This window comes from Oncorhynchus mykiss, chromosome 22 (genome assembly GCF_057628025.1).
Source record: "Oncorhynchus mykiss isolate SJ-2025 chromosome 22, ASM5762802v1, whole genome shotgun sequence".
Taxonomy (NCBI): domain Eukaryota; kingdom Metazoa; phylum Chordata; class Actinopteri; order Salmoniformes; family Salmonidae; genus Oncorhynchus; species Oncorhynchus mykiss.
The window spans coordinates 12,387,032-12,412,652 of record NC_143043.1 but is presented as its reverse complement, the minus strand read 5'-3'; the positions used below and the strand labels follow the sequence as shown (position 1 = coordinate 12,412,652).

Here is a 25,621-nt window from a genome sequence, read left to right as displayed (position 1 = left end):
GGATTGGGGTTGAGAGGACACAACTTTCAACAGCAATGAAGGCTCCCTCTGTTCTATCCCTCTCTACTTTCTCTGCTTTTCCCCCCCTTTTTCTCATCTCTTTTTTGGGTGCCCCTGCTCCAACACTGACTGCTTTTAACCTGCTCTCTCTCTCTCTCTCTCCCTCCCTGCCTTTCTCCCTCTCTTCCCGTGTCCTTCTCTCTCGTTCTCCCTATAGTGTCAGTGACAGGCCTAGTGTAAAGCCATGTTGTTACATGCTGATGGTCACGTTCCAAATAGCTGTGACAATAGAAGCATTTCTCGATACTAGATCATCACTCGTGACTAGGGTTGCAAAATTCCGGGAACTTACAATACATTCCCTGGTTTTCCGAAATCCTGGTTAGAGATTTCCCGGAATCAGGAGGGAATAAGCAGGATTTCTGGAAGACCAGGGATTTAAAATGTTGAGACAACAACATTTGGAGCAGGCCTTTGCTGAAGCCTTGGGCTCACCTGACACGGAATCCCCCCGACCTAGCCATGGTAATGGAGGCTATCATTAAATCTGAACAGACTGGCTAAGGTGGAGTCATTATCCACTGACCTATCCGCACAAATAGCTATTCTCGCCACCGAGGTCAACATAAAGATCGACTCCGTTAACGAAGACTTGGCGAGGCATGACACTCGTCTGAATTGTCTGGAAGATGGCGCAAATATTTACTCCGACAAAGTGGTGACTGACACTGGAAGAGCAAGTCATCCGGCTATCATCAGATGTCGTCAAACTCACTTCCAAGGATGAGGACCTCGAGAACAGACAACGTATAGATACAGTTGAAGTCAGAAGTTTACATACACTTAGGTTGGAGTCATTAACTAGTTTTTCAACCACTCCACAAATGTCTTGTTAACAAACTATAGTTTTAGCAAGTCGGGAAGGACATCTACTTTGTGCATGACACAAGTCATTTTTCCAACAATTGTTTGCAGACAGATTATTTCACTTATAATTCACTGTATCGCAATTCCAGTGGGTCAGAAGTTTACATACACTAAGTTGACTGTGTCTTTTAAACAGCGTGGAAAATTCCAGAAAATTATGTCATGGCTTTAGAAGCATCTGAAAGGCAAATTGATATCATTTGAGTCAATTGGAGGTGTACCTGTGGATGTATTTCAAGGCCTACCTTCAAACACATTGCTTCTTTGCTTGACATCATGGGAAAATCAAAAGAAATCAGCCAAGACCTCAGAAAAAAAATGTGTAGACCTCCACAAGTCTGGTTCATCCTTGGGAGCAATTTCCAAATGCCTGTAGGTACCACGTTCATCTGTACAAACAATAGTACGCAAGTATAAACACCATGGACCACGCAGCCGTCATACCGCTCAGGAAGGAGAAGCGTTCTGTCTCCTAGAGATGAACATACTTTGTTTGCGAAAAGTTTCAATCAATCCCGGAACAGCAAAGGACCTTGTGAAGATGCTGGAGGAAACAGGTACAAAAGTATCTATATCCACAGTAAAATTAGTCCTATATCGACATAACGTGAAAGGCTGCTCAGCAAGGAAGAAGCCACTGCTCCAAACCCACCATAAAAAAGCCAGACTACGGTTTGCAACTGCACATGGGGACAAAGATCGTACTTTTTGGAGAAATGTCCTCTGGTCTGATGAAACAAAAATATAACTGTTTGGCCATAATGACCATCTTCATGTTTGGAGGGAAAAGGGGGAGGCTTGCAACCCGAAGAACACCATCCCAACCGTGAAGCACGGGGGTGGCAGCATCATGTTGTGGGGCTGCTTTTCTGCAGGAAAATCCTGGAACAACAGCACTTAACAAAATAGATGGCATCATGAGGCAGGAAAGTTATGTGGATATATTGAAGCAACATCTCAAGACCAGTCAGGTTAAAGCTTGGTCGCAAATGGGTCTTCCAAATGGACAATGACCCCAAGCATACTTCCAAAGTTGTGGCAAAAGGACACCAAAGTCAAGGTATTGGAGTGGCCATCACAAAGCCCTGACCTCAATCCCATAGAAAATGTGTGGGCAGAACTGAAAATGCGTGTGCGAGCAAGGAGGCCTAGAAACCTGACTCAGTTACACCAGCTCTGTCAGGAGGTTTGTGGGAAGCTTTGTGGAAGGCTACCCAAAACTTTTGACCGAAGTTAAACAATTAAAAGCAATTATACCAAATACTAATTGAGTGTATGTAAACTTCTGACCCACTGGGAATGTGATGAAAGAAATTAAAGCTGAAATAAATAATCCTCTCTACTATTATTCTGACATTTCACATTCTTAGTTCAAGTGTTCAGCAGTCTGATGTCTTGTAGTTAGAAACTGTCTCTCTGTTGGTATCAGACTTCATGCTTGCTGTCTGTTTGATGGTAAGGGAGTGAACAGCTCCTGTCTGTTTGATGGTAAGGGAGTGAACAGCTCCTGTCTGTCCGATGGTAAGGGAGTGAACAGCTCCTGTCTGTTTGATGGTAAGGGAGTGAACAGCTCCTGTCTGCCCGATGGTAAGGGAGTGAACAGCTCCTGTCTGTCTGATGGTAAGGGAGTGAACAGCTCCTGTCTGTCCGATGGTAAGGGAGTGAACAGCTCCTGTCTGTCCGATGGTAAGGGAGTGAACAGCTCCTGTCTGTCCGATGGTAAGGGAGTGAACAGCTCCTGTCTGTTTGATGGTAAGGGAGTGAACAGCTCCTGTCTGCCCGATGGTAAGGGAGTGAACAGCTCCTGTCTGTCCGATGGTAAGGGAGTGAACAGCTCCTGTCTGTCCGATGGTAAGGGAGTGAACAGCTCGTGTCTGTCCGATGGTAAGGGAGTGAACAGCTCCTGTCTGTCCGATGGTAAGGGAGTGAACAGCTCCTGTCTGTCCGATGGTAAGGGAGTGAACAGCTCCTGTCTGTCCGATGGTGAGGGAGTGAACAGCTCGTGTCTGTTTGATGGTAAGGGAGTGAACAGCTCCTGTCTGTCCGATGGTGAGGGAGTGAACAGCTCCTGTCTGTCCGATGGTGAGGGAGTGAACAGCTCATGTCTGTCCGATGGTGAGGGAGTGAACAGCTCGTGTCTGTCCGATGGTAAGGGAGTGAACAGCTCGTGTCTGTCCGATGGTAAGGGAGTGAACAGCTCCTGTCTGTCCGATGGTGAGGGAGTGAACAGCTCCTGTCTGTCCGATGGTGAGGGAGTGAACAGCTCATGTCTGTCCGATGGTAAGGGAGTGAACAGCTCGTGGCTGGGGTGTGTGGGGTCCTTGATGATGCTGTGTACCGTTTTGAGTAGATGTCTTGGATGGGTGGGAACACGGCCCCAGTGATGGACTGGGCCATCTTCACCACCCGCTGGAGGGCCTTGCTGTCATGGACGGACCAATATCCGAACCAGGCCGAGATGCAACCAGTCAGGACGGTCTTGATAGTGTAGTGGTAGTATTTGGAGAGGACCAGAGTGCAGTGCCCAATTTCTTCAGCCGCCTTAGTAGGTAGAGACGCTGTTGTCAATTCTTCTCTGTGTGTGTGGCTGTGCGCGTGTGCCGAGCTTGTGTGTGTGCGCGCGTGTGTCTCTCTCTTACCTACACACACCCAAACAAGCACACAGACCCCACACACACTCACGCAGACCCCCTTTTCCGCTTTGCAGAAGTTGATCTCATCGAGTTGTCTTAGCCGTCTATGTAGGTGTAAACAGTCAGTCCTGTGTTGACTTTAAGGTTGTGCATCAGTCAGATCCTTTTCTTTTAGACCTTAAAATGACATTGTAATACCTGAAACTCATGTGAATGCACATGCAGGCACAGAAATACAGTATGCACAAGCACACACACCCTACTGATAGATGTGTTGTCATTGTGAACAGCGGTGCTGTGGGGAGAGTGTGTTGTGATGGTGTAGTGAGCCTAGGGTTGCAAAGAGAGGGTATATTACTAGAAACGTTCTAAGTTTAGCAATAAACTACCAGAATGTTGATAACGTTCAAGGAATATATGTCATTTTATCAGAGGACGTCTAGTGTCCATTTTGAGTAATTTGTCTTTATCTATGGCCTATATCTGTGTGACCTTATCATCATATATTGAAATAATGATGATAAAAATATATTATAGAATGACAAAGCTGTCATACATTATCCTCAATATAAACCGTCAACTTAGTGAATATCATTGGTGTTTTAATGAGGGTTTCGGTATGAAATATCCTTTCAAAAAAAACAACATTGTATTTATTTTATTTTGTCAATATGTCTTTGTTTGAAATGTTTTGGTGACAAACTGGTGGCAGTTGTGAAAAAAGACGATAGTTGGGAAGAGTTGAAAATAATAAAATAAATACAAATAAATAAAATCAGAAAATAATGCCATTGTTGGATTCAAAGCTTTTTTCACTAATTGGGTTCATTCTTAAACCATTACATGGTCTGTCGACTAGAAACTCCTGGAAAATATGGACACAGATATAAAAAATATATACTATATAAATTACCCAATTATCCATTATCAATTGCCATTGATTACCGGTTAAAATCCAAATTACTGATGATTCCGGTAACTTTGGTCAACTTTTACCGGTAGCTTTGCAACCTAAGTGAGCCACACCCTGGGTTCTTATTGTTGTCCTGAAAAAGGATTCAGTATTCTGTCCAGTATTCTGTTTTTTTCACCCCCCTTTTTGGCCATAGCTGGGGCTAGCTGTTCTCTCTCTCTGGTCTGTGGAACGTTCTGGAGGAAGTAACCGTGGCTGCTGGAGAGTCACACAGGAATGTGTAGCGGGAACCATATCACCACTGGACTGCATAATGCTATGTGCCGTGTGAGAGTATGGGACTGTTGTGCAATATTGAGTGTGTACCTTAACTAAAACTAACCAAATCCTGCAAGGAAATAGCAACAGTTTACATCCAAATCAGATTGTATTGGTCACATACACATGGTTAGCAGATGTTAATGCGAGTGTAGCGAAATGCTTGTGCTTCTAGTTCCGACAGTGCAGTTAATATCTAACAAGTAATCTTACAATTTCCCAGCAACTACCTAATACACACAAATCTAAAGGGGTGAATGAGAATATGTACATATAAATATATAGTTGAGCGATGGCCCGAGCGGCATAGGCAAGGTGCAGTAGATGGTATAAAATACAGGAATCACTAACTCAGAGAGGCTGCTGCCTACATGGAGACCCAATCACTGGCCACTTTAATAAATGGATCACTAGTCACTCTAAATAATGCCACTTTAATAATGTTGACATATCTTACATATGATATGAGTAATGTAAGATATGTCAACATTATTAAAGTGGCATTATTTAGAGTGACTAGTGATCCATTTATTAAAGTGGTCAGTGATTGGGTCTCCATGTAGGCAGCAGCCTCTCTGAGTTAGTGATTCCTGTTTAGTAGTCTGATGGCCTTGAGATAGAAGCTGTTTTTCAGTCTCTCGGTCCCAGCGTTGATGCACTTGTACTGACCTCGACTTCTGGATGGTAGCGGTGTGAACAGGCAGTGGCTCGGGTGGTTGTTGTCCCTGATGATCTTGTTGGCCTTCCTGTGACATTGGGTGTTGTAGGTGTCATGGAGGGCAGGTAGTTTGCCACTGTGATGCGTTATGCAAACCGCACTACCCTCTGGAGAGTCAACCTTGCGGTTGAGGGCGGGTCAGTTGCCGTACCAGGCGGTGATACAGGATGCTCTCGATTGTGCATCTGTAAAAATTTATTCAGCCCCCTGAGGTTAAAGAGGTGCTGTTGCGCCTTCTTCACCACACTGTCTGTGTGGGTGGACCATTTCCGTTTATCTGTGATGTGTACACCGAGGAACTTAAAACTTTCCACCTTCTCCACTGCTGTCCATTCGATGTGGATAGGGGGGGGGGGGGGGGGGTGCTCCCTCTGCTGTTTCCTGAAGTCCACGATCATCTCCTTTGTTTTGTTGACATTGAGTGAGAGATTGTTTTCCTGACACCACACTCTGAGTGCCCTCACCTCCTCCCTGTAGGCTGTCTCGTCGTTGTTGGTAATCAAGCCCACTACTGTTGTTTCGTCTGCAAACTTGATGATTGAGTTGGAGGTGTGCATGGCCACGCAGTTGTGGGTGAACATGGAGCACAGGAGGGGGCTGAGCACGCACCCTTGTGGGGCCCCAGTGTTGAGGGTCAGCGAAGTGGAGATGTTGTTTCCTACCTTCACCACCTGGGGGCGGCCCATCAGAAAGTCCAGGAGAAAGCACAGGGCGGGGTTGAGACCCAGGGCCTCCAGCTTGATGATGAGCTTGGAGGGTACTATGGTGTTGAAAATGTGCTGTCCTTATTAGCGGGTCGGGGGGCACAGTACTTGTTGGCGGGCCGCGACGGTGGCACTGTATTATCCTCAAAGGAGGCAAGAAGGTGTTTAGTTTGTCTGGAAGAGTGATGTCAGTGTCCGAGAAGTGGCTGGTTTTCTTTTTGTAGTCCGTGATTAACTGTAGACTCTGCCACATATATTTTGTGTCTGAGCCATTGAATTGAGACTCCACTTTGTCCCTGTACCAACAATTTTGCATGTTTGATTGCCTTTTGGAGGGAATAACTACACTGTTTATATTCAGCCATATTTCCAGACCTCTTTCCATTGTTATATGTGGTGGTTCGCGCTTTCATTTTTGAGCGAATGCCGCCATCCATCCAAGGTTTCTGGTTAGGGTAGGTTTTAATAGTCACAGTGGGTACAACATCTCCTATGCACTTCCTTATAAACTCACTCACAGAGTCTGCGTATAGATCTATGTTGTTCTCTGAGGCTGACCGGAACATATCCCAGTCCGTGTGATCAAAACAATCTTGAAGCGTGAATTCTGATTGGTCAGACCTGCGTTGAATGGTTCTAGTCACTGAAAACATCCTGTTTGAGTTTCTGCCTATAAGACGGTAGGAACAAGATGGCGTTGTGGTCGGAATTGCCGAAGTGAGGGCGGGAGAGGGCTTTGTATGCATTGCGGAAGTTAGAGTAGCAGTGATCGAATCTTTTACTCCCGCGAGTACTGCAGTCAATATGCTGATAGAATTTAGGTAGCCTTGTTCTCAAATTTGCTTTGTTAAAATCCCCAGCTTCAATAAATGCAGCCTCAGGATATATGGTTTCCAGTTTACATAGAGTCCAGTGAAGTTCTTTGAGGCCCTTCATGGTGTCTGCTTGAGGGGAATGTACACAGCTGTGATAACTGACGAGAATTCTCCTGGGAGGTAATATGGCCGGCATTTGATTGTAAGTAATTCTAGGTCGGGTGAGCAGAAGGACTTGAGTTCCTGTATGTTGTTATGATTACACCATGAGTCGTTAATCATGAAGCATACACCCCCATCCTTCCTCTTCCCAGAGAGGTGTTTATCTCTGTCTGCGTGATGCATGGAGAAGACCAGTGGCTGAACCAATTCCAACAACATATCCCAAGAGAGCCATGTTTCCGTGAAACAGAGAATGTTACAATCTCTGATGTCTCTCTGGAAGAAAACTCTTTCTCTGATTTAGTCTACCTTGTTGTCAAGAGACTGGACATTGACTAGTAGTATACTTGGAAGTCTGTCTAGGAGGCTGCTCCTTCTGCCCCTTCTGCGGCGCTGTTGTTTTGGGTCGGCTTCTGGGATTAGATCCGTTGTTCTGGGTGGTAGTCCAAACAAAGGATCCGCTCCAGGGAAGTCATATTCCTGGTCATACTGTTGGTAAGTTGAAGTCGCTCTTATATCCAATAGTTTTTCTCGGCTGTATGTAATAAGACTTAAGATTTCCTGGGGTAACAATGTAAGAAATAATACATAAAAAAATGAAATACTGCATAGTTTCATAAGGACTCGAAGAGAGGCGACCATCTCTGTCGTTGCCATTTTGTCATACTTGAATATAAAGACGACATCTAGGAAGATTGAATGCTAGGCTGCAGTGAGGGCAGATTGAAGCTGAATGCTTAGCTAGCAGTGAGGGCAGAGTGAAGCTTAAAGAAGAAGTTAGCTATTTTTACAACTAAATCTCTATTTTTAATGTAAATGGAATGTTATAGAAGGGTCCAGACACTTTTTAAGCAACTTCACTTGTTTTTAAGAAACTTACCCTAACCAGTGATTCACTTCCTCATCCTCAGTGTGCAGTACGGGGATCTGAAAAAACATGAACAAAGGCTCCAAAAACACCCAAATATGTCATTTAGAAACGGAAATACTCTCAGTATAGTGATACAGGTCTTTAGATGTTGTACACGATGGGTCATTCCAAACTTTATCCGCAACATTCCATTTTGTGCGACTCGAGCTGTTTCCCCTATATAACTGTTCCATTCTCCATGTAGCCTGCTGCTAGAATGGATAGAGCGGGATTGCTTGTGTCGTAACACAATGGAGTATAGCGTTGCTGATAAAGTTCTAAAGGACACAGTTTCATGTGTACAACATCTAAAGACCCGCATCACTGTACTGAGAGTGTTTCCGTTTCTAAATGACATATTTGGGTGTTTTTGGAGCATTAGTTCATGTTTTTTTCAGAGCCCCCATACTACATAACAAGGATAAGAAAGTGAATTGCTGGTTGAGGTAAGTTTCTCAAATCCAAGTTAAATCACAAAAGTGTCTGGACCCTTCTATAACATGCCATTTACATCAAAAATAGAGATGCACATCTGTCCCAGCAAGCAGGCTGGGCCTCTCTGTACCCGCTATACTACGTAGTTACCAGTGATTGGGATTTGACCCGTGGGTTAGCAGTGTGTTTGAAACTGTGATACGTGACAGGACAGAGTCAGGCTGATCGCACGGCTGATACACACACAGCCGCAATACCACCTTCTGAAAACACACACACACACACCACACACACACATACCATCTTGTCAAGCTCTGGTTCTCAGTTAAGACTTCAAACACCTCATAGACAATACCCCAGCAGGCGTTCAGGGAGTTAGCTGGTCTCATATCTGCCTTCCCCTATTTACCCGGATTAGACGTGTGTGTGTGTGTGTGCATGCGCGCTCCATGGTGGAAAAGGATTAACTCTGCCAGTCACTGGGATTAATACAGATATTTTGATATGCTACCCTTACCTGGAGGGTACAACACACCTGCCCTGGGCTACACAGGTGTGTGTGTGTGTATGCTTGCGTGGATTGCTAGCGTGTGTGAGGATCAGGGGCTGGCAGCACTCCAGTCAGGCATCAGTCAGCCCACCTGCTCACACACACACACACACACACACACACACACACACAAGCCTCGCGCTGGCCCTTAATAAACAGGACCTTATTAAACAGGACTGGCCCTTATTAAACAGGACCTTATTAAACAGGACTGGCCCTTATTAAACAGGACCTTATTAAACAGGACCTTATTAAACAGGACTGGCCCTTATTAAACAGGACTGGACCTTATTAAACAGGACCTTATTAAACAGGACCTTATTAAACACGACTGGCCCTTATTAAACAGGACTGGCCCTTATTAAACAGGACCTTATTAAACAGGACTGGACCTTATTAAACAGGACTGGACCTTATTAAACAGGACTGGACCTTATTAAACAGGACTGGCCCTTATTAAACAGGACCTTATTAAACAGGACCTTATTAAACAGGACTGGCCCTTATTAAACAGGACCTTATTAAACAGGACTGGCCCTTATTAAACAGGACTGGCCCTTATTAAAGAGGACAGCCCTTATTAAACAGGACCTTATTAAACAGGACTGGCCCTTATTAAACAGGACCTTATTAAACAGGACTGGCCCTCATTAAACAGGACTGGCCCTTATTAAACAGGACCTTATTAAACAGGACTGGCCCTTCTCCTCTGCTCCTCAGGTGTGCTGAGCTCATGGAAACATCCCTTATACACTTCTCACATACTCTAACATGCTTGTCAACACCCATTACCTTTAATTTAGGATCAATGTTGTACACATTGGCTCTGATCTCGGTTGTATTTTTCTTTTTAGAATAATGGCAACAGTGGTTCACTGTTTCTACCTCCGCCTCGCTCCCTCTCTTCTTTCCCCAGGCTGAAGGAGATAGACATGAGTGAATATGATGCATCGACATACGAGCGTTTCTCTGGAAACGTCAGAAGACAGGTCCAGTCCCTGCGCATCATTCTGGACAGCTTACAGGTAACAACACACAGGATATGTCCCAGAATACTGTTCTCATGTTGGTAATACCAGTCCTCAGTGGGTTAGAACTAGTGCAAACTGTGCGCACCTTGGGTGGGAAATAGGTAGAGAATCAGACTGTATTAACGTTTTTGGTGACATTAAGATAGCCACCATGTGACATGAGCACAGTCACCCCATACTGTATGTGTGAAAATAATAGGAAGGAGTGGGCACTGGCCCTAACGAGCACTCTGATTGGTTGTCCAGCTGAGGGCCCCTGGACAAGGGGTGTGGCCAAATCTCAGGAATGTGATTCTGTCTTTTTATCTTTTCCTGGGAGAGGTGAGTAGCTGTACGTGTGTAATTGTGTTCGTGTGTATGGGTGTGAGAAGAGTGGGATTTTTTTTTTTGGTACTTGACAATGATTACAGAGTATGAGGCCAAGCTCTATGATGCTCCAGGGTTGTGTGTGTGTGTGTGTGTGTGTGTGTGTGTGTGTGTGTGTGTGTGTGTGTGTGTGTGTGTGTGTGTGTGTGTGTGTGTGTGTGTGTGTGTGTGTGTGTGTGTGTGTGTGTGTGTGTGTGTGTGTGTGTGTGTGTGTGTGTGTGTGTGTGTGTATGTATGTAAACGTTTTACTATACTTGTGAGTACCAAAAGTCCTCACAAGAATAGTAAAGCAACAAAAAAAACTGAGGACATTTTTCCAGTCCGCACTTGTAAAAAGGCTATTTTAGGTGTTTGGGTTAGAATTAGGGTTAAGGTTAGGGAAAATCTCATTTTGAGTTGTTGGTCACCAAAAAGTCCTCGCAAGTATATATAGTGCATGCGTGCACTCCACGCCAGGTGGAGCTGGACTGGGCTGGGCTGGACTAGGATGTTGTGGGCTTGGGGTGTGCATAGGCTACATACTGTGTATTATGTGATATCTTATAATGTATCTCTTATCGCTCTCTCTCTGTGTGTGTGTTGTGTGTGTGTGTGTGTGTGGTAGCATTAGCTGATAACATCCTCTACTGTGTCTGCTTGAGCTTGTCAGGTCTGTGTAGAATCTAAAGCACGTGTGTGAACAGTGACCCGTCATGCTGTTACATGTTATGGACCGTTTAGGAAGCTATCTACCCGTATTCAATATCACCTTTTTCTGACTATCATATTTAATCAGTCTTTCTTTGTTTGCGCTGTCAAATGCACAGAGAAATATTTCCATTTGTGGTTCCACGAAAATATTGGAGTAATCTCCTAAACAGTAGTGATGAAACACCCTGAGCCTTCTGATCACTGAGGGTCAGTTTCCCAAACCCAGACTAAGCCTCTTCCTGGACTAAAAACAAGTTGATAGATCCTCCATGCTTTTCAAGAGTAGGCTTAATATGAGTTCAGGATACTGGCCCCTAGATTGTTCTGATTGTTTGGGAATTAATCTAGCCCTATCAGAGTTGATTAGTGGGTGATATGTTGACAGTGTTTCTCTGTCTGTGTCCCCAGGCCAAAGGGAAGGAGCGTCAGTGGTTGAAGAATCAGTCACTGGGAGAGCTGGATGATGCTAAGATCATAGATGGACTGACGGGAGAGAAGGCTATCTACAAACGCAGAGGAGAGCTGGATCCAGAGGTGTGTGTGTGTGTGTGTGTGCGTGCGTGGGTGGGCGTAGTTGGACTCCTGTGGTGTGTGTGATTATTATAATTGCAAATCTATGGTCTCGATCACACACATTCTCGCACACAACTAGCCATTAACCACACACACAATGTTCCCACGCTAAGACATCCCACCCATACGCACGTGCACCCAAACAAACACATACTCACGAAACAAAATGCACATGTTTTAATCTCATTTAGCTCCAAGTGTTGAATATTTTTGGTCGGTCTAGAAAGGACAGCCGTCTATGGTAACATAACGAACACCCACTTAAGAGATATGAAAGAGAAACAAAAGAAAATGTTTCTCCCACTATTAAATCAGTTATTTCTAGGTAATGTAATTGAGCAGTGCCATTTTCCATGGATGTCCACTTGAAGTGATGACCAGTTTTCTGAATGAATGAGTTTCCCCTAGCGTTTATTTGCTGATGTTAAGAAGAATGATTAAGATAATGTGCTTCAGCTTATCTCTGTGAAGTTGTTTTCCAGAATATTGTAGTAGGGATTCTGACTTAAAACATCGTTTTTTGTTTATAATATTATTCTGTTCCAGTTCTATACAGTAGCAATTCCCCTGTAATATTCCATCCTATAGGGAAGTGTGTGTATAATTAAGCAATAAGGCACCCTGGGGGTTTATGGTATATGGCCAATATACCACGGCTAAGGGTAGTTCTTAAGCACGACGCAACACGGAGTGCCTGGATACAGCGCTTAGCCGTGGTATATTGGCCATATACCACAAATCGCAGAGGTGCCTTATTGCTGTTATAAACTGGTTACCAACGTAATTAGAGCAATAAAAATAAAATTTTGTCATAACCGTGGTATACGTTTTGATATACCACGGCTTTTGGCCAATCAGCGTTCAGTCCTCGAACCACCCAGTTTATAATATCTGTTTAACCCTCTGTGTTCTGTTTCGTGTGTTCGTCTGTGTGTGTGTGTGTATAGCTGGGCAGCCCGCAGCAGAAGCCAAAGCGTCTGCGTGTGTTAGCTGACGTGTCAGGGAGCATGTACCGTTTCAACGGGGTGGACGGCAGGCTGGAGAGATCCATGGAAGCTGTGTGTATGGTGATGGAAGCCCTGGAGAGCTACGAACAGAAGATCAAGGTGAGATACACACACACCCACACACATGCAGTAGTTGCCCGTCGGTACAAAACTAGGATCAGCTTTGATAACATCTTCGAGTGGCTATTTTTTTTTTTGTTGAATTTTTACCCCTTTTTCTCCCCAATTTCGTGGTATCCAATTGTTGTAGTAGCTACTATCTTGTCTCATCGCTACAACTCCCGTACGGACTCGGGAGAGACGAAGGTTGAATGTCATGCGTCCTCCGATACACAACCCAACCAGCCGCACTGCTTCTTAACACAGCGCGCATCCAACCCGGAAGCCAGCCGCACCAATGTGTCGGAGGCTACACCGTGCACCTGGCAACCTTGGTTAGCGCGCACTGCGCCCGGCCCGCCACAGGAGTCGCTGGTGCGCGATGAGACAAGGACATCCCTACCGACCAAGCCCTCCCTAACCTGGACGACGCTAGGCCAATTGTGCGTCGCCCCACGGACCTCCCGGTCACGGCCGTTTACGACAGAGCCTGGGCGCGAACCCAGGGACTCTGATGGCACAGCTGGCGCTGCAGTACAGCGCCCTTAACCACTGCGCCACCCGGGAGGCTCGAGTGGCTATTTTGATGACACATTGACAGACAGGATATGTGTTGGTTTGTCCAGATTACAATATCAGTGAAGTATAGTCACCTTTCACAGGGGAGGGAGGGAGGGAGGGATGGTCAAATAGAGGAGAGGAGAGAGGGAAAGGGGGAGGGAAATGGGTAGAGAGAGGGAGGAAGCGATAGTGTCCGTGTCAGACGTGTGTGAGGAGGGGTGGAGTGGCAGACTTCATGGCCCCACAGCGTTCTCCTCTACACCACCTGACCTACTGCTCACATATCAGTGTTACACACGCGTGCGTAACCCGCCTGCATCTGAAAACACACACACACCTGTGCTCTACACTCTGACAGGTGCCACCTGCTCATACACATCTAGGATAAGATGTGCGGATGCGCGTACACAGACACACGCACACACATACTAACACACACACACACACGCCAGCCTGTATGCAAGTTCTAAAAGAGAGGACACTCGATGACTTCAGTGTTGTATTCCAGAGCGTCATAAGGTCATGTTTAGAAGAAGCTAATGCCATGTTTAGTCAACACACATACATACATACACACACACACACACACACACACACACACACATACATACATACATAAACACACACATACACACACAGGGCCATGCACAGACCTTTCAGGGGGCAGGTGCTCAGAAGGGCACCCACTTGACTGCCTCTGTAGAGAAAATTGTAACATTTTTGACCATAGGCCTATTTATTTCTGCAACAACACACTCATCACAAATGTGAAGCAAGCTAGTTACAGTGCCTCCTAAAGACACGATTGACATCAGGAAAAGAGGGTAGGCTGTCAGCTGATTTTTAGTAGCCTAGGGTCTGGGAAAAATGTGGCCTTTGATAAAGGCATTTCATCCAATTCCACGTCATTTTACATGACTGTAGACTTTGACAGAATTTTTTTTTAATACCACACAAATATCAAAATGACAGACTACTTTGACACCGACAAACTGAGAATCTGAGATCAATAAAAATACCTTGTCTTGAACCCATCACTACCCTAGGCCTAGGTATGTGGAGACCCACATACTGTACGAGGAGGAAATGATGCTCAGCTCACTCTCCGGCGATGGTCGATGCGCTCGTGCCAAAGCCTACATCTCGCTCTTGTTTTACTTTTATAAAACAATGTTCGCTCAATAGGCCTATTTAGAAGTTGATCAAATATTTTGGTTGCCTACAGCAACGACAGATTAGAGTATTTCAAATGACAAGTCTACTCATAGTGTAGTAGGCTATTCTGAATTGTTTCATTTCTTTCTGAACAGGCAGCAGTAGTTCTGTAACTTTGACAAATGTATTTACATTCATCAGTGGTGCTGCGGTACCTCTTTGGGGGTGGTGCTGCGGTTCTTTGGGGTGGTGCTGCGGCACCTCTTTGGGGTGGTGCTGCGGTACCTCTTTGTGGGTGGTGCTGCGGTACCTCTTTGGGGGTGGTGCTGCGGCACCTCTTTGGGGTGGTGCTGCGGTACCTCTTTGTGGGTGGTGCTGCGGTACCTCTTTGGGGGTGGTGCTGCGGCACCTCTTTGGGGGTGGTGCTGCGGTTCTTTGGGGTGGTGCTGCGGCACCTCTTTGGGGTGGTGCTGCGGTACCTCTTTGTGGGTGGTGCTGCGGTACCTCTTTGGGGGTGGTGCTGCGGCACCTCTTTGGGGTGGTGCTGCGGTACCTCTTTGTGGGTGGTGCTGCGGTACCTCTTTGGGGGTGGTGCTGCGGCACCTCTTTGGGGGTGGTGCTGCGGCACCTCTTTGGGGTGGTGCTGCGGCACCTCTTTGGGGGTGGTGCTGCGGTACCTCTTTGGGGGTGGTGCTGCGGCACCTCTTTGGGGGTGGTGCTGCGGCACCTCTTTGGGGTGGTGCTGCGGCACCTCTTTGGGGTGGTGCTGCGGTACCTCTTTGGGGGTGGTGCTGCGGCACCTCTTTGGGGGTGGTGCTGCGGCACCTCTTTGGGGTGGTGCTGCGGCACCTCTTTGGGGGTGGTGCTGCGGCACCTCTTTGGGGGTGGTGCTGCGGCACCTCTTTGGGGGTGGTGCTGCGGCACCTCTTTGGGGTGGTGCTGCGGCACCTCTTTGGGGGTGGTGCTGCGGCACCTCTTTGGGGGTGGTGCTGCGGCACCTCTTTGGGGGTGGTGCTGCGGCACCTCTTTGGGGTGGTGCTGCGGCACCTCTTTGGGGTGGTGCTGTGGCACCTCTTTGGGGGTGGTGCTGCGGCACCTCTTTGGGGTGGTGCTGCGGCACCTCTTTGGGGGTGGTGCTGTGGCACCTCTTTGGGGGTGGTGCTGCGGCACCTCTTTGGGGGTGGTGCTGCGGCACCTCTTTGGGGGTGGTGCTGCGGCACCTCTTTGGGGTGGTGCTGTGGCACCTCTTTGGGGTGGTGCTACGGCACCTCTTTGGGGTGGTGCTGCGGCACCTCTTTGGGGGTGGTGCTGCGGCACCTCTTTGGGGTGGTGCTGCGGCACCTCTTTGGGGGTGGTGCTGTGGCACCTCTTTGGGGGTGGTGCTGCGGCACCTCTTTGGGGGTGGTGCTGCGGCACCTCTTTGGGGGTGGTGCTGCGGCACCTCTTTGGGGTGGTGCTGCGGCACCTCTTTGGGGGTGGTGCTGCGGCACCTCTTTGGGGGTGGTGCTGCGGCACCTCTTTGGGGGTGGTGCTGCGGTACCTCTTTGGGGGTGGTGCTGCGGTACCTCTTTGAAAACTCTCAAGTTTTCAGTTTTCTTGTTTGTTTCACAATCAAAAAATATTTTGCATCTTCAAAGCATGTTGTGTAAATCAAATGATACAAACTCCCCATAAATCTATTTTAATTCCAGGTTGTAAGGCAAAATAGGACAAATGCCAAGGGGGTGAATACTTTCACAAGCCACTGTACCTCAGTCGGCAGCCGCACGTGCCCTTATCAGGAGTGATGCCATGTGACACTAGATATGGGGAGTTCCACTGTAGGACACTTTATCTGACCCTGGGTTATGTGACAACTAGTTTATAGAAGAGTATTGATGGCACAAGTCTGTGACCAGGCGGACATACTGGGCTCTGGCAGAGACAGGATACCCTTGACCCTTCATAATGATCCCTAACATCACTGGCTCATCAGGGCCATCCACAGCTATAGCAGTGGACCAACATAGCAGCAGGGGGAATGCTTGTCTTACGAGTCCTTTCTCAACATGAGTTAAAAAGTGAGAAAAATTAGCAAAGAATGTAATAGTAACACGCAAAGAATAACAATAACGAGACTATTATACAAGGAAAGTTGTCAGTTGTCCAACTGAATGTATTCAACTGAAATGTGTCTTCCGTATTTAACCCAACCCCTCTGAATCAGAGAGGTGCGGGGAGTACCAGAACCAAGTCAATGTGAAGGGGTACAATGTAGTTGAAGTAATTGACATAATTGAGGTAATATGTACATGTAGGTTTGGGGTAAAGTGACTAAGCAATCATGATAGAAAATGAACAGAGTACCAGCAGCGTGTGAAGGAGTGTGTGTGTGGCGTCAATGTGTGTGTGTGTGTGTGTGTGTGTGTGTGTGTGTGTGTGTGTGTGTTGGAGTGTCAGTGTAGTATGTGTGAGTGTGTGGGTAGAGTCCAGCGAGTGTGCATTGAGCTGGTGCAAGAGGGTCAATGCAAATAGTCAGGGTGGCCATTTGATTAACTGTTCAGCAGTTTTATGGCTTGGGGGTAGAAGCTGTTCAGGAGCCTTTTGGTCCGCTGTGCGGTAGCAGAGACAACAGTCTTTGACTTGGGTGGCTGGAGTCTTTGACCATTTTTAGGGCCCTACTCTGACACCGGCTGGTATAGTGGTCCTGGATGGTGCTGTACGCACTACCCTCTGTAGAGCCTTGCGGTCAGATGCCAACCAGGTGTCATACCAAGTGGAGATGCAGCCCCACTTGGTATGCTGTCAAATGCTGTCAATGGTGCAGCTGTAGAACTTGCTAATTATAAGTCGTAAGTTATTTTACCTCAGCTTGAGTGATGATGACCTCCTCTCTTCCGTTTTCCTCCCCCTTTCTCTCTTTTCTCCAGTATGACATTGTGGGTCATTCTGGTGATGGTTATGACATAGAGCTGGTCAGAACAGACAAGGTCCCCAAGAACAACAAACAGAGACTGAAGGTCCTCAAGGTATGGACCCAACTCCACTTCACTCAACCTCACATTAGCCTCCTCAACCCCACTGGCTCTACCTCATTCTGCCTCTACCCCAATCAACCTCACACTATCACACTCAACCTCACTCTACCTCACACTACACCACTCTACACCACACTACCCCACTCTGCCTCACACTACCCTACTCAACCTCACACTATCCCACTCAACCTCACACTACCCAAGCTCACTCTACCCCACATTACCCTACTCTGTCTTACACTACCCCACTCAAACTCACACTACCTAAATTAACGTCACTCTACCCTACTCAACCTCACTCTACCCCACTCAACCTCACATTACCCCACTCAACCTCACTCTACCCTACTCAACCTCACTCTACCCTACTCAACCTCACTCTACCCTACTCAACCTCACTCTACCCCACTCAACCTCACACTACCCCACTCAACCTCACTCTACCCTACTCAACCTCACTCTACCCTACTCAACCTCACTCTACCCCACTCAACCTCACACTGCCCCACTCAACCTCACTCTACCCTACTCTATATCTCACTCTACCCCACTCAACCTCACACTGCCCCACTCAACCTCACACTGCCCCACTCAACCTCACACTACCCCACTCAACCTCACACTGCCCCACTCAACCTCACTCTAACCCACTCAACCTCACTCTACCCTACTCTATATCTCACTCTACCCCACTCAACCTCACACTGCCCCACTCAACCTCACTCTACCCAATTCAACCTTACACTACCCCACTCAACCTCACACTACCCCACTCAACCTCACTCTACCCTACTCTATATCTCACTCTACCCCACTCAACCTCACACTGCCCCACTCAACCTCACTCTACCCAATTCAACCTTACACTACCCCACTCAACCTCACACTACCCCACTCAAACTCACACTGCCCCACTCAACCTCACATTATCCCACTCAACCTCACTCTACCCTACTCAACTTCACTCTACCCCACTCAACCTCACATTACCCCACTCAACCTCACTCTACCCTACTCTATGTCTCACTCTACCCCACTCAATCTCATTCTATCTATTTTACCCATTCTACCCTACCCTCTTCTCGTCCTCTCTTCCCCTGTGTGTGTCCTCACCTTTCTCTCTCTGCCCCCTCCAGAACATGCATGCCCACTCTCAGTTTTGTATGAGTGGAGACTACACCCTGGAGAGCACTGAGGCTGGCATCAGGGAGCTGGCACGCGAGGATGCTGACGAGCGCTTCGTGGTGGTGCTGAGCGACGCCAACCTGGAGCGCTACGGCATCACGCCCGAACGCTTTGCCCGTGCCCTGACCTCCGACCCCCAGGTCAACGCCTTTGCCATCTTCATCGGCTCGCTGGGCGACCAGGCCGACAGGTGAGAAGATAGAGGTGGAGGGTAGTGTGCATGTCAAGACGTGATCATTGTTTATCGTAACAGGTGGCTCAAGTAAGTAGGTTCCTACATCAAGCACTTCCTGGAGGAGAGAACAGTATAGTTTGACCAGTACTTTATCCTACCCATACAGTGTGCTGCCTGCTGCTCAGTAGTCCTTTGTAGTGTTTGTTCTCAATGAAATCCCAGTTTAAAGAGATTCTAAATGCAGGACCAAGAAGGATGTGCTCTCTTAAACCTAATTATCCTTCTCTCTCTGTCCCAGACACATACACACGCCCAGTGTTGTCTGGCCTGTGTTATGGCTTGTATGGTTGGCGTTGCGTGTCCTTTGAAGTCTGAATGGTGTAGGCCATATTGTTTGTCGTTCTGTCCCGGCCTCTGGCTGGAGAATGTCAATGAGTGGCTTTAACCTCCGTCTCAGTCTCTCTGTGGTCTCTATAGCTTAGGACCCAGAGCAAGGGGGAGAGAAGACAGAGAGTTATATGTGGCAGTATATTCCTCCCTGTTTCTGTGGCTGTGGTGTCTCTAAGCTGGTCACTGCCATGGCCTAAAAAGCAGTGATCATCATGACACAATGACCGGAATAAAATGGAAAAGAAAGAGAGAAGGGGGGGATTTAGGGACACAGCTAACTATGGGAAGAGAGCGAGAGAGAGAGAGAGCGAAAGAAAGGGGTAAAGTCAGTGAAAGTATCTTACTGACTTTGCCCACCACATCTCCCTCTTCCCAGTTCTGCCTGTCAATGACAGCTATTGTCTCGCGTTCATTCATTGGCTCATGGGAACATCTGGAACATTTGTCCTCGGAAAGCGGGGTCTCTTTCTCAATGGAGTGTCCACATTCAGCTACTGAACACACTGTGGGTTGAATCTTGCCATCTATTTCTGTTCAGACATTTGACAGTAGAAGGTCACTATCGCTCTCTTTCTCTTTCGCTCTTCTCTCTCTCTGGCTTTTTGTCATTTTTCTCCTCTCTCTCTCTCTCTCTCTCTCTCTCTCTCTCTCTCTCTCTGTCTCTCTCTCTCTGTCTCTCTCTCCAGGCTCCAGAGAACGTTGCCGGCTGGGCGGTCCTTCGTTGCCATGGACACCAAGCACATCCCTCAGATCCTGCAACAGATCTTCACCTCCACCATGCTGTCCAGTGCCTGAGAGTGAGACATACACACACAGGCTTTAGCGCCAACTCAGTGACACCACATCATTTCTGGCTTATCAGGACAGTGTGTGAAGTATAATGACAATGGCCTTCAGATGACTGTGTTGTGTGAATGGGCTGTCAGTACTATCCATTAGAATGTCCTACTGACATAAATTTGTATGTTGTTTTTTTATGTACGATTTTATGAATGTCTGATATGTAGGGCGGCACGTAGCCTAGCGGTTAAGAGCGTTGGGCCAGTAACCGAAAGGTCGTCGAACCAACGAAAAATATGCCCATGTGCCCTTGAGCAAGGCACTTAACCCTAATTACTTGTGTAAATTGCTCTGGATGAGAGCGTCTGTTAAATGACTAAAATGTTGAGTTGTGTTTTGCCACAGCTCATAACCCTGCGTTATAACTTTACATTGAAGTGACATTGCTGCTTATTAACATTTCTTAGGCCCCTAGACTAAGGTCAAGACAGTTAGGTCCAGGATGTTGTTTTAGGGTGTGTTGGGCAGATGCTGGTGCCCTGGTACACACAAACACACACACGGTTGTGTTTGTCCAATGTCGGTCGGAAGTGAACTTGAGAAAGCATCTTTGTTTTTGGACTTCCTTTGTCTTGTGCCCTTTGACCTGACACACACACACACACACACACACACACAGAGACACACACGGGGTGTCCAGCACTAACTTGGCTCCTGTAGAATGCCGGGACTGTGAGGGGGGGATTTCCCGTCTGACTGCACACGCTCAGTTAAATGTTGAGCAACACCTTCATCACTGTGTGTGTGTGTGTGGTGGGGGGGGGGGGGTTCCCGTGCTCTATCTAGATCAACAAGCACTGCTCATTCCCTTCCTGACCACCAGACCTTGTGACGCTCACTGCTCTTCTCAGCCCCCCCAGGAATCTGAGCATTCATTACAGGACCCCCACCCTCACAAACACTGGCACACACACACACACACACAGTGATGTGTGTTGCTGGGGAAAGTGTGTGATTAATAGAAGCTCTTGGAGGATGCAGAGAGATTCTATAGAGGGGATGGAGGAACAGGAGGGAGGGAAGGGGGAAAACAACTACTGAGAAAGAGAGAGGTATCATCTGTCATTTCTCCGAAGCTTGCCTCGCCAGTGTTGGGCAGCACAGTGCACACGTGCAAACTCCTTATCTCTTCACTCAGTAGCTTGACCTCTTTCTCTTTCCCTGGCGTGATGGAGGAATATAGTGCCCTGTTTCCACTCTGACTCTGTTGCTCTCTCTCTCGTAGGGTTGGTTGTTGGTGCGTGTGTTCTGCTATCTGTGTGTTGGACGTGTCTAACTAGATTGACTACAGACCTGAAGTGGCATGATTGATCTGTGGCCTGTCTAAACACTTCTGTATATCAGATCTCTTCCATTATGATTCTAGTCATTCCTGACATCGCTGCTGTGTTTGATCCATCTGTTTCATGCTGTTTGTTGATTTGTTTGTCATTGATTATAATGGAATAAAATGGTGTAAATATGTACAAAGTTGGAATAAACTCATAAATGATCAGTCATGTCCTGTGTTTGTTTTTGGCTTTGGTGGGTAATGTGTCATGGTTGAACCCAATTGTGCTAGCGAAGACCATTAGCCCTGTTCTGAGAATCTGAGGGAGTTCCTGGAATGCCTCCACGACAGGTTGTGTGTGTGTGTGTGTGTGTGTGTGTGTGTGTGTGTGTGTGTGTGTGTGCGTGTGCTTCCTTTACAAGCTGTTTGATTGATCCACTGTTTATCACCCTCGCTGTTGGAACAATGACAAATTGACTAGGACACACACACGCTACGATAATAATTCCCCTGGGCCTGCTGTTTTTACCCCTCTCCCAGACTGTAATGGAGAGAGAAGTCGTCTAGACGTGTGGGATGTTCTGTGAGTCAATCGCTGATAGCTGTGTTAGTTTGTGTATGAGATGCCATTCAGACAACTGTTTAGGTTCTGGGCTTCCCCAGAACACACGTCACAGGGCTCCGTGTCTGAGGGTCATCTAGTCCATAGAGATACACTATGTCATTTTCTATTCAGACTCTCAGAGCCATAGACACAACAGTAATCACACTGGAATACAGCCAGTTCCAATGACAGAACAACTAGGATCACTTAACACTCGCAAGTTGTAGTGGAGTTGCTCTTCGATAGTGTGACTATTTGACCTGAATCTGTTCTAGAACTGGAGCAGTTGGTTAGTTACATAGTCTGACCTCTTGTTGTTGTGAGCTTTCTATGCTCCAGGGCTCAAATGACATTAACGAGTACAGTCCCGGAACACACACACACAATGTGACCTGTCTTCTATGGACTATACACTGCTGTGAACGTGCAGTGCCATTGAACATGAATCAGGATTGTTTGGTCGGGGGTTAATTGATTGATCACTGGTTACCATAGAATAGGAGAGCTAGATTGACAGTTAATTGTTTGTTCGCCATAGTGGAAAAATGTCTCACATATTTCCTGATGGTAATGAGGCTCCCGAGTGGCGCAGCTGTCCAAGGCACCGTGTCTCAGTGCAAGAGGCGTCACTACAGTTCCTGGTTTGAATCCAGGCTGTATCACATCCGGCCATGATTGGGGGTCCCATAGGGCGGCCAAGCGTCGTCCGGTTTTGGCCGTCATTGTAAATAAGAATTTGTTCTTAACTGACTTGCCTAGTTAAATAAAAGTTAAACACCCCCAGAAAATGTGTAAACCAGGGGAACAGGAAGCTCGTAATGGAGAGGAAGTGATGATGTCAAACAATAACACATGCCAGGGCACAAGAGGTGCAGGCACGGGATTCTGGGAAACCTTTGTAAAAACACTTCTAATGCAGATACACACACACAACACACACACGCAGAGACCCATAAAGGCTTTCCCTGCAGTTGTGAACACAGACAAGAGACAGGGCAACTTTATTACTGATCATTGCACACACACACACACGCACACACACACACACACACACACACGCACAGGCTGTGTAGACAGGAGGCAGCAGCCCCAGTGTTTTATGGCTGCTCATTAGGCAGTAATTACAGCTCTGCTATAGCTGCCCTCACTAATCACCACAGGTGTTTGCTGCTGGGACCCCACCATGCAGACTGATGGATGGAAGGGGGGGCTATACACACACAACCTGCTGACACCTGGCACTGGCTGATGATCTCACATGTAGGTGGCTTGATGTCTGAAAGACTCATTGAGATGTACAGTATACTTAATTGTGAGAATGCACACGCACTTACACACACACACCAAGCCAGGTATGACACACAACCCACCTGACACCTGCCTCTGACAGGCTCTCTTTGAGATCTTCACCTCACTGTGAAGTCACACACACAGATTGACAGAGAGAGACAGAGACCTTACAGTGCAGTCTGAGGAGAATCTAATGAACCACACTGTTGACAGACAGACTGGCCTAAAGACAGACAGACAGACTATTACTGACAGACTGCTGACAGACTGACCGCCTTAGTAAGCAGATTATCAGATCAGGTTTCAGCACATCCCTCAGATCCCCTAACCTACCAAGCATGTAGCCTACTGATGATATAACCCTATACCACCGATATAACAGGGAGCCAGATGTTACACTGGATGTATAAATCTGAATCTGGTTGGAATTTCCACTCCCCACCAAATATGGTAATGAGAGGAAGCCCAGTAGCCGGCAGTGGGAGAAGATGGAGCGAGTTGGAACTGGGCCGACATTCTGCTGATTTTCTCATCAAAGAAAAGCCCGATCTCAATACAGCTTTCTGTTCCCTAAACTAGAATCTGTTCCAAACATAGTGCACAACGTTTTGTAGACGTGACCATTTGCCAAGGTTTCTAAAAATCGCATTGTTTACAAGGAGTGCAAGGGCGAATTGAGTTATTGCACACGCACATCACAGCGAAGGCATTCACTAGGACGCGGCAATAGGATCTTGCTAGCTCGTACTTGGCTCTGCCCACTTCCTTGCTTGTTCTGCCCACTATGCTTCATTATCTCCTGTTGAAAAAGACACAGATGGACTATCTTTGGGTAGTTATAAATATCTTTGTCTATACTCTACTCAAATCTTTACCCTAACAACCATGTAGCCTACTGATGATGTAGCTCTATAATAAGCAGTCCTTCCTCCCAATAAGGAATCATGTTTTGAATAGTTTAAACGTCCTTCCCTCTCAACAGGACCTGAGTCCACCATGCAGTTATAGGTTCAGCAACGTGATTAACATACAGTATATATCACCCTATTGAAAAGTCATTGTTTGACCTGCTGTGGTTACTCAGTAACCTTGTTGGTTAGCAGACCTGGAACATACAAACCATTAGCGAGGAGTGGAGAAGGCATACACGCAGTGAAACAGGACACATATCAGCACCCCCTATTTGACCTTTGAAGTGCCTCTAGAAGTGTAGCTTATTGTTCCTGTTGCCGTACTGTCGATGACATCATCAAGAGGATGTGGTTTGCCCCTCTGTTTCTGGGGTTCCTCCACCGTGTGAATTAAATAGGGCCGTTGTCCCTGACAACATCAACACAACCTTATATCTCTGTGCAAAACTGTCCAGTTGTCATATACAGTTTCGTAATAACCCAAAGTGACAATCTTAAAGTTGCAGATGGTAATATAGAGAAGTCCCTGACAATATGACAACTGTTATTTTAACAAACAGTGTTACTATGTGTTGATAATACTTTGTCCTTGACAACATCAACATAGCTTGACATCTCTGCATGCTCGCATAGATGAATCTGTCATCACTAAGCGTGCTGTTTTTGTAACACGTAGAAACCTACTCATCACATGGAAAAAATAGTTTCTCTTGATGGAATAGATAAGTCTCTCACTCAGAAACTAAATATGAGAAGATTTCTATATTCAATGGTTTTCGGTCCTGTTGCCTTCACCAAGTACCTAAGTTAATATTTTATCATACAAATGTCATTATGTATGACAATACATCACTTTTTTGGGGACAATATCATACTTTGACCGCCTACTTTTAACCTAACACAGTGGTCTGAAACTCACATTGCCACATCAGCAAGTCACATTATTCTGGCTTGCAAAGTGTTATATAGTTCCAATTGGAATCCAGCCGGAGTTAGGATAGCTAACAATTGGAACTTTTAGTCACCAGCAACTGCAGTTAGAATGACTGACAAGGAAGGGAAGATTGATAAATGAGGCTACTTAAACCATCTAAACTGGAACAACCATGTCAATAACTGGTGAAATAAGTCCAACCACTTACAGATTTAATTACTTTAGAAAAATGTATGTTATTTATCTTTGTGTATCATAAGATCAATTAATCAAGGTGCATGCAGAAACAGATATTAAAACAAGCTATACTAATACGCAACCTGCAACAAAGCATGCTGGGTAATATGATAATGAGGCCCCTCCAATGCCTTATTTACTCTGAGAGAGTTCATGGAAATTAGCTCAACACGGTCGAGTAGCAACACCACCATGCAGTGG

General features: G+C 46.6%; 1 protein-coding gene across 1 annotated transcript in view; it reads left to right on the top strand.

Moving 5' to 3' along the window:
* The window catches only part of vwa8 (von Willebrand factor A domain containing 8), a 92,018-nt gene extending 70,349 nt beyond the window's left edge, over positions 1-21,669 (top strand). The window contains exons 40-45 of the mRNA XM_036958712.2: positions 10,002-10,110; positions 11,581-11,706; positions 12,693-12,851; positions 17,477-17,575; positions 18,721-18,959; positions 20,021-21,669. Of these exons, the coding sequence (XP_036814607.2) occupies positions 10,002-10,110; positions 11,581-11,706; positions 12,693-12,851; positions 17,477-17,575; positions 18,721-18,959; positions 20,021-20,129 (841 nt within the window). The 3' untranslated portion in view covers positions 20,130-21,669. The remainder of the gene's footprint in view (positions 1-10,001; positions 10,111-11,580; positions 11,707-12,692; positions 12,852-17,476; positions 17,576-18,720; positions 18,960-20,020) is intronic.
* The last annotated feature ends 3,952 nt before the right edge of the window (positions 21,670-25,621 follow it).